This window comes from Grammomys surdaster, unplaced genomic scaffold (assembly GCF_004785775.1).
Source record: "Grammomys surdaster isolate TR1022 unplaced genomic scaffold, NIH_TR_1.0 235, whole genome shotgun sequence".
NCBI lineage: Eukaryota > Metazoa > Chordata > Mammalia > Rodentia > Muridae > Grammomys > Grammomys surdaster.
In genome coordinates, this window is record NW_021604680.1 from 1524683 (window position 1) to 1535110 (window position 10428).

At 37.6% G+C, this 10428-nt stretch overlaps 1 protein-coding gene across 3 annotated transcripts in view; it reads right to left on the reverse strand.

The window, feature by feature from the left end:
* The window catches only part of LOC114626443 (contactin-associated protein like 5-1), an 867232-nt gene that overhangs the window by 665971 nt on the left and 190833 nt on the right, over nucleotides 1–10428 (reverse strand). For all 3 annotated transcript variants that reach the window (XM_028773852.1, XM_028773850.1, XM_028773851.1), the window contains exon 2: nucleotides 740–844. In XM_028773852.1, the coding sequence (XP_028629685.1) occupies nucleotides 740–844 (105 nt within the window). The remainder of the gene's footprint in view (nucleotides 1–739; nucleotides 845–10428) is intronic.

Sequence of the window (10428 nt, forward strand, 5' to 3'; positions counted from 1 at the left end):
TATATTATATTATATTATATTATATTATATTATATTATATTATATTAATTATAATAATATAATTGTGGGAGAGGTTAACCAGGAGGGGGTTAGTAAGTAGGATGTAAAGTGAATAAGTAAAAAAAAAATTAAATTAAATCAAACAAAAACAACAAAAAAAGGCATAGTGGTGGATGCTTGTAATCCCACCTCTGTGAGACAGAAACTGGAGTCATGGAAGCCTAACTTCAAGCTCGAGACTACAGAGACATCCTTCCTTGTAAGAGTGTATGACACCTAAGAAATATTATTAAAGGTTGTCCTCTGCCCCTCCCACAACATATAACTGCCTACATGTAAGCATGTACATCCACTCATATGTCTATATATAAACAAGTTCATGCACAAATACAAAGCTACACCAGAAATTTCATAGGATAGCTATGTGCTCAGGTGAGTGAGCACATTCCGTAATATGCATGAAGCCATGAGTTCTAGAGTCAGTACTTCAAACAACAACAAACAACAACAACAACAAAACAACACCAAGAATTCCTTAGTGGATCCTTGGGTTGATGGAACATGTTGACTATCTATTACATGCTGGGAAGTATTTTGGCTCTAGACTTAACCCCCAAGATTTCTTTCAGGACTGTTACTTTGGATGTGACCCCTATGTAGACAGAGAACTTACTTTTTCCTTAGAACTTACAATGTCCTCATTTAACACTCAGATTTCAACCTTAATCACTATACTTACCCATTCTCCAGTTCAACTGAGCTGAGCTAGAACTTCCAGTGAGATCTGAGGAACTGGAGAAAGCCAATGGTGAGAGGAAGTTGGCCAATGGATCATCACAGTTGTCTGAAAAGATAGTAAGAGCAGAAGAGGTCACATCAATGGGCAAGAATCTTTTAAAAAGAGTGAACTTATAATATATGCACACTCTTTTCTTAACCATATGATCTGGAAAACGTTGGGAACTATTTTTCTGTGTGTGTCTTTGAAGTTACTTCTTATAACCCTCAGACATGATATGATTTCCTTTAATTGATGGAGAAATGAAGGATGAAAGGGTTCAAGCTCACAGCACTAGTAAATACAATAACCAAAACTCTCAAGATTTCTTTGAGTTAAAAATCCAGCTACCCATCCTTTCAATTGCTTTGTGCATTTGGGCAAAGCCTTACAACATGTGAGTGTTTAGTCTCTGAGAAGGGAGACTCTTACAGGACTTCATTTATTCTCCCATCCTCAGCTTCATAGATATTTTGTAACAAATGTGCCTATCAAAATCTTGAATTTCTTACTACAACTTATGTGTGAGCAAGTGGGAAATGTGCTACATACATATGTACTCACTTATCTTATAGGAAATAAAAGATAATAGTCTCAGATGTAAAATTTTGAGGTGGATAGGAACTTCAATAACTAACTTACTAGTTTTCCCTGGTGAAGCACTTTCTAAAGCTGTTTCGATAATACTAAAGGAGATGAGGGCATGGAAAAGTATAAATCTTGACAGCAGAGACATGTCTCTCCATGTTCACATTAATACATAGCCACTGGGTTTCAGATGGAAGGGCTTGGTCTTCATATTTAGTATACGACATATACATAACTTGTTTGAACATTTTTCATACCAAAAATATAATTGAAATTTAATTGCCATGTGCTCAAACTAAAAGGCTATATCTTTAAAAGCATCACTGTCATTGGATCAAGTATTTTAGAAGTACAGTTTCTCATCCTCTTTTCTTTGGTCACATAATGACTCATAGTATTAGCCTTGCTACGTACTGTCATCAGACCTCTCATCCTCCAAAGATGCCAGCCAACAACATTCATTATAAGTGACTCTTACTGAGCTGTTCTGTTATACCAGCACAAAACGGGTTAGAGGACTTAATCATCAATAAGATGTAGTAACATTTTTTTTTCTGAATCTTCCATAAGATGGTCCATGTTTTTGTGGGTCTTTAACAGTGAATCTACTGAATAATATAACTCACGTAAAAGAGTATGGACAGAGTGGGATGGTGAATGATGAACTCTGGGACAAGGGAAAGGACAAATGAATCTAAAAATTAGTTAATTTCACAAAGCCAACATTATTTTCCCATTTTAAAAATTTTGTACACTATTGAGTCTCTGGGACATTGAAAAAAGACTCCATAACACCCAGCAGACATTATTTAAGGCAGATTTGAAATGCACCACTCAAGGTAAAATTTCTGGTATGTAGGCTCTTGGAAGGAACTGATCTCACATATGAAAACAACATAATCATAGGATCACCATTGTTTATCTGTCCAAATCCCACAAAGCTGTATTTCAGGTAATCTCAAGAAAATTAATTAGAAACATGAGGTTTAAACTTTTGTTTATTAAGAGGTATGTTTAGGCAAAGATGAGTTGCCAGTGATCTTCTAAGCCTCATTGTCTAACTCCGGGCTTACTCTTCTGCCCAGAGGAGCCTTCTTTGTCCTCAAGAGCAGCCTCACTTCCTGTGGAAACCTTCAGAGGACCCATAACTAACTAGCTTTGAACTCTGCCGGATCAATCAATTCCATCCCAGCTGAATCAACCAGCCATCCCAGTTGGTCTGCCTGGGACACAGCCTGAAGAGGTGAATTGCATGAGGCCATCTGAGTCCCATTTTCTAGCTCTGGGTTCACTTTTAATGTCTTGAGGAACCTTGAAGGACACCAAGAATGTCCTGCTTTCCCTCTAAGACTTAAGGGGCCCCAAGACTAATCAGTTTTTAAACATGCTTCACCAATACCATCCCAGCCACATCTATCCACTATCTCAGTTGGGTCTGACTGGGACACAGTGGGCAGAGTGGGGTCTAGCTGAGGCACAGCCATCAGGGTCAGGTACCCTGACCTCTGTTGTATGACCAATGGCTTCCACCACCTTCCAGAGAAGTCCTGCTGCCACCAGGATCATCCTGCCTACACCAAGAAAACCCAGGTACTTAAAGAACAGCTTAAAAACACAATCAGCAAGACACAGGGCAATATGGCATCACTAGAGCCCAGCAATCCTGCAACAAAAAACCCCGGATATCCTAATGAAACTGAAGTAGGAAAAGAGGATCTTAAATACAATCTTATAAAAATAATAAAGTCATTTAAAGAGGACAAGAATAAACCTCTTAAGGAAATACAGGAAATTAAATTGAAACAAGTAAAGGCATTAAAAGAGGAATAAAATAAATAGAAAAATATAGGAAAATACAATCAAAGAGATGAAGGACATGAATAAAACTGTCAAAAACTTGAAAAGGGAAATAGAAGCAATAAAAAATACATAAACTCAGGCAATTCTGAAGAAAGAAAAATCTATGAAATTTAGAAACCACCAAGAGAATACACGAGGAAGAGAGAATCTCTGGTGTAGAAAATACAATAGAAGACATTAATACATCATTCAAAGAAAATGCAAAATATAAAATGTTTATGACATAAAACATGTAGGAAATTCTGGACATCATGGAAAAGACCATACCTAAGAATAATTGGAATAGAAGGAGAGAAGATTCCCAGCTCAAAGGCTAGAAAATGTCTTCAACAAAATCATAAAAGAAAATATCCCTAACCTAAAGAAAGAGATGTCTATACAGGTACTAGAAACTTACAAAACACCAAACAGATTGGACCAGAAAACAAAAGTCTCCCACCACATAATAATCAAAACACTAAATGTAGAGAAGATGGAAAGAATTTTAAAAGCAGAAAGGAAAAAGGCCAAGAACAAACCTATCACAATTATACCTGTTTTCTCATCTGAGACTCTAAAAGCCAGCAGGGCCTCATTGTGCAGAACCTTAAGAGCCCACACATGTCAGTTCAGACTACTATATGTAGCCAAGCAAAACATTCAATCATCATAAATGACGAAACTAAAATATTGCATGACAAATCCAAATTGAAACATTACCTTTCCACTGACCCAGCCCTACAGTGGATTCTGAAAGGAAAACTCCAACCCAATGAAGTAAACTACACTCATAAAAATGCAAGAAATAAATAATTTCCCATTATTAAAACCAATAGAAGTGAAAAATACACATTCAACCACCACTAACATCAAAATAACAGGAACTAATAATCATTGATAATTGATAACTCTCAACAGCAGTGGACTCAGTTCCCCAGTAAAAAGACACAGGCTAACAGAGTGGATGCATAAACAGACTCCATCAATTTGCTATATACAAATAGACACATTTCAGCCATAAACATAGTCATAATCTCAGTATAAAAGGCTGTAAAAAGGTTTTCCAAGCAAACAGACCAAAGAAGGACATTAGAATAGCCATTGTAATATCTAATAAAATAGACATTTAACCAAAATTAATAAAAAGTAATGTAGAAGGACACTTTATACCCATCCAAGGAAAAAAAATCCAGTAAGAGGGCATGATAATTTTGAAAATTTATTGTCCTGTAGGAGGAGCTAAGGTGGGAGGAGTAAGGAGAGAAAGAGGAAAAGGAAGAGGAGGAGCTAGGAAGAGCAGAGATATAGGAGCAAGGTATGGAGGTATGGGGAGCAGTCGTGAGTAATCTTTTATTTAGGTTAGCTAATTGGGAAACAACTCTCTTCATATGGGTATATTGTTATTGAGCATTACTAAACATATAAAGCCTTTGATTAATCTTTAAGCATTAGAGTCTCATTTTATTACTGGGCCCACATGGATGGCGGATGGTCTGGGCAATGCTCAGCCTTGCAGAGACAGTATGGAAGATTGGCACAGTCATCTCCCACGCTGGCATCTCATGGGAGGCAGGGCTGGCATTTCTGGCTGGCTGGTTCTAGTTGCTCCCTGCACATGGCCTCCAGCCAAGAAATATGGTGGCTGAGCTAGGCAAAGCTGCTGCAGCATAGATAGTCGGCTTACCAGATGCTGATTTAAAATATCTCCCTCAACATGGTCCAAATCCAAGGGTACCCACATTCATGGAAGAAATATTAGTAAAGCTTAAATCACACAGTGAATCATAGTGGGAGACCTCAATACTCCACTCTCAAGAATGGCTGGTCATCTAAACAAAATAAAGAAAGAAATAACAAAACTAGCAGAGGCTATGATTCAAATGGTTCTAACCGATTTCTATAGAACGTTTCATACAAACACAAAGGAATATATCTTCTCATTGGCACCTCAAAGAATGTTCTCCAAAATTGACCATAAAGTCAGTCACAAAGCAAGTAAGTAGAGATGCAAGAAGAATGATGCAACCCCATGCATCTTATCAGATCACCATGAATTAAAGTTGGACTTCAACAACAGAAACAACAGAAAGCCTACATATTAATGGAAATTGAACAACTCTTAACTCAATTATTTGATCAATGAAGAAATAAAGAAAGTAAATAAAGACTTTCTAGAATTCAAAGAAAATGAGGGCACAACATACTCAAATTTATGGGACACAATGAAAGTAGTGCTCAAAAGAAAATTTGTAGCATAGAGTTCCCTCATGAAGAAACTGGAGAGTTCTCATAATGATGAACTGGAAGTACATCTGACAGCTCTAGAAAAAAATGAAGAATCAGCAAACACACCTGTAGAAGCCAGGAAATTGTCAAACTCAGAGCTGAAATCAATCAACTACAAACAAGGAGAATAATACAAAGAATCATCAAAACGAAGAGCTGTTTCTTTGAGAAAATCAACAATATAAACAAACCCTTAGCCAAACTAATTGACAGGCAAAGAGAGTACTCAAATTAACAAAGTCAGAAGTGAAAAGAGAGACATTTCAAAGGTTCAAAGAATTACTAGGTCTTACATCAACGAACTGTCCTCTAAAAAATTGAAAATTTTAAATGAAATAGATGCTTCTCTAGATAGATACCAGTTACCAATGCTAAACCAAAATAAGGTAAATTATCTGAATAGTTCTACAACCCACTTCTAAAGAAATAGTAGTAGTCATTAAAAGTTTCCCAATGGGAAAAAAAAGGTCTGGGCCAATGGTTTTAGTGCAGAATTTTACTAGACACTCAAAGAAGAGCTAAGCCCAATACTCCTCAAACTATTCCACAAAAGTCACCAGATTCATAAATTGTACTAGCATTCAACCAAGAAAGAGAATTTCAGACCAATTTCTCTTATGAATGTTGATGCAACAATATTCAATAAAATCCTTGCATGCCAAATCTAAGAACACATCAAAAACATTATCCACCATGATCAGGTAGGCCTCCTCCCAGGGATAAAAGAGTGGTTCAATATATAAAATCCCATTAACATAATCCAACATATAAACAAACTGAAAGAGGAAAAAAAAAACCCTAAAAACCTCACACATGACAATCTCACTAGGTTCCAAAAAGGCATTTTAAAAAATCTAACACCTCTTCATGATAAAAGTTTTGGAGAAAACAGAGATGCAAGGTGGATACTTAATCACAATAAAAGCAATATACACCCAAGACAAAGGTCATCTTTAAATTAAATGGATAGAAACTTAATACATTTTCTCTAAAATTAAGGACAAGACAAATCTATCCATTTTCTCCTGTCATGGTTTAATACTCTTGGCCCAGGAAGTAGCATTATTTGGAGGTGTGGCATGGTTGCAGTAGGTGTGGCCTTGTTAGAGGATGTGTGTCACTGAGGCCATGTGCTCTAATAACCTCATCCTCACTGCCTTGAAGTCAGTCATCTCGTAGCAGCCTTCAGATGAAGATGTAGAACTCTCAACACCTTCTCAACCAAGCCTGTGTGAACTCTATTATGCTCCTGCCTTGACAGATCCTCTGAACCTGTAAGCTAGCTCCAATTAAATGTTTTCCTTCTAAGAGTTGCCTTGGTTATGGTGTCTGTTTACAGAAGTAAACTCAAAACTAAGACATCTCCCTATCTTTTCAAAATAGTACTTGAAATTCTAGCTAGAACAATAAGACAACAAAAGGAGATCAAGGGGATAAAAACTGGAAAGGAAGAAGTCAAAGTATTGCTATTCACAGATGATATATAATATACTCATGTAACTCCAAAAATTCTACCTGAGAACTCCTACAGCTGATAAACACTTTCATCAAAGTAGCTAAATATAAAATTAAAGAAATCAGTAGTTCTCCTCTACACAAGCAGCAAATGGCCTGAGAAAGAACTTAGGGATGAATAACATTTCATAATAGTCACAAATAATTGACAATACCTTGGTGTAACTCTAACAAAGCAAGTGAAAGATCTGTATGACAAGAACTTCAAGTCTCTGAAGGAAGAATTGTGGAAGATATCAGAAAATAGAAAAATCTCCCATGCTGGTTGATCAGTAGGATTAATATCATGAAAATGAACAATCTTACCAAAAGCAATCTGTGGAGTCAATTATTTTTTCTCAAACTTCCAACACAATTATTTATAAGATCTTAAAAGAACAATTCTCAACTTCATATGGAAAACAAACAAATAAACACAGGGTAGCTAAAATCCTGAACTATAAAAAAATAAATAAAATTTTTGCAAATATCACTATCCCTGACTTCCAGCAGTACTACTGAGCAATAGTGATAAAAAAAAAAAACTGCATGGGATTGATATAAAAACAAAGAACTGTTTCAATGGAATTGAACCAAAGACCCAGAAACAAACCCATATACCTATGGATGTTTGATTTTTGACAAAGAAGCCAAAACCATACAATAGAAAAGGGAGAGAATCTTCAACAAATGGTGTTGGTTTAATTGGATGTCTACAGGTAGGAGAATGCAAAGGCATCCATAAGGATCAAAGACCACAATGTAAAACCAGAATCAATAAGTCTAATAGAAAAAAGTGGGGAATAGCCTTGAAGTCACCAGTAGAGGAGACAACTTATGAACAGATCAACAATGGCTTAGGCAATAAGGTCAACAATCAATAAATGGGACCTAATGAAATTGAAAAGTTTCTGTGCACTGTTATCAGGATAAAACAATGACCCACAGATTGGGAAAAGATCTTTACTAAGCCTCCATCTCACAGAGAGCTAATATTAAAAATATAAAAAGAACTCAAGAAGTTAGACACTACCAGTCTAAATAACCCAAATAAAATGGAGTATAGAGCTAAACAGAATTCTTAACAGAAGAATTTTGAGTAGCCAACAAACATTAAAAAAATCTTCAATGTCCTTAGTCATTAGAAAAACACAAATAAGAATGATGCTTAGATTTCATCTTCCACCCATCAGAATGTCTAAGGTCAAAAATTCAAAAGTTCTGGCAAGGTTATGGAACAAAGTAAGTACTACTTCACTGCTGGTGGGAGTTCAACTTGTACAATTACTCTGGACATCATTTTAGGTGGTTGTTTACAAAATTGAAGATAGTTCTACATCAAGACCAACCTATACCACTTCTGCACATATACCCAAAACATGTTCTGCCATCCCACAAGGACACTTGCTCAACTATGTGCATAGCAGCTTTATTTGCAATAGCCAGAAACTGGAAACAACCTGGATGTCCTTCAACCAAATAATGGATAAAGAAAAATGTGTCTAATTTACACAATGGAATACAATTCCATCATTAAACACAAGGACATCATGAATTTCACAAACAAATGGATGGAACTATAAAATATCATCCTGGATGAGGTAACCCAGACCCAAAATGATGAGTATGGTATGTACTCACTTATAAGTCGATATTAGCCATAAAGTATAGGATAATCATGTTGTAGTAAACTGATTCCAAAACACCAAATAACAAGAAGCGTCAAAGGGAGGATGGCTTAACCTTTTTCACAAGGGTAGCAAAATAAACATCAGAAGTCAATGGAAAGAGGGAACTGGGTAAAAGATGGGATGAGGAGGAGAACTGGTTGGAGGATAACATATGTAGAGAGAGCAGGAGAGAAAGAAGGCAGATTGACAGTTGGAGAGGGTCAGTCTCTAGGACCTGGGATGGGTGGAGGCCCCATGGATTCTATGGGGAGTACCCTAGCTGAGACTCCTATCATTGAGGTATATGGAGCCTGAGGTGACCACTTCCTCTAGCCAGGCAGGAATCCCAGAATAAGGACAGCAACTCACACACAAAACCTTTGAACCAAAATTGTACTGCCTACAAGATGTACACGAACAAAATAGAGCACAGACTGGAGGAATGGCTATCCAATGACTGACTAAATTAAGACCCATCCCACTGGCAAGAACAAATCTCTGACACTATTAATAATACTCTGATATGCTTCCAGACAGGAACCTAGCTTAACTGTTCTCTGAGAGGCTTCACCTAACAGCCAATGGAAAGAGATGCAGATAACACTCAAATATTAGATGGAGCTTGGGGCGTCTTCTGGAAAAGTTGGGAGAAAAATTGAGAGACATGAAAAGAGAAAGGAATCCACAGCAAGACCAACACTGTCAACTAACCTGGACCCTTGTGGCCTACCGGAGAGTGAGCATGGGCTGGACCTAAGTCCTCTGCGCATAAGCAGCAGATAAGCAGCTTGGTCTGCATGCAGGTTCCCCCAACAAGTGGAGCAGGGGCTGTCCCTGAGCCTGTTGCCAGCCTGCCTGTGGATCTCAAACCCCTAAATAGACAGCCTTGTCTAGGCTCAGTGGGAGGGAAAGTACCTAGTCTACGAGAAGCACAATGGCCAGGTTTAGGTGCAGTGTATTAGTTGTGTGTGTGTGTGTGTGTGTGTGACCCAGAGTGGGGCTTACCTTTTTCAAATGAGAAGGAGAAGGTGGAATGGGGTTAGGGAGAAGACTTTTATGAGGGGGTACTTGGAAGAGAGGAAAGGCTGATACTTGGTTTTAACGTGAATAAATTCATTTTAGAAGGAGGAAGAGGAGGAGGAGAAGGAGGAGGAGCAGGAGCAGGAGGAGCAGGAGGAGGAAGGGAAGAAGAAGAACTGTATTTGTTTTAAAAAATCACCTTGTAAACTGTGATTCAGGTTTTTCCCAAATGCAAACATCAAGGATGACACAGAGGCATATCCTAACTGGAGAAGAAAATCATCAGAATCACATTAATGGCACCTTGACAGCTCTGGGGGCTTATGAGTCTCTTGTCATAAAGAAACATCAGAACATCAGATACAAGTAGAAGCATAGCATGATCAAGCCAAATGCTTGATGTGAAGCCATAAGAATCTGAGTTCAACTACTCAGATTAAACCCTGGATGCAATACTGTCTTCTTTTAAAACCAACACTGGGAAGGTAGAGACAAGTGACTATCTGGGACTTGCTTGCCAGCAAGAATAACTTATTTTGTGAGCTCTAGTTCAGGCCAATGAGAGATTCTATCTTAAAAGAAATGGAGAAGAACATCAGCATCCTGAGGAATGATACTCAATAATGACTTCTGGCTTCCACAGATAGAGACAGGTACCAGACTACATGTCTACTAGCAAACATGCACACTGCATGTTCACTAGTTCATGAACACACACACACACACACACACACACACACACACACACACACA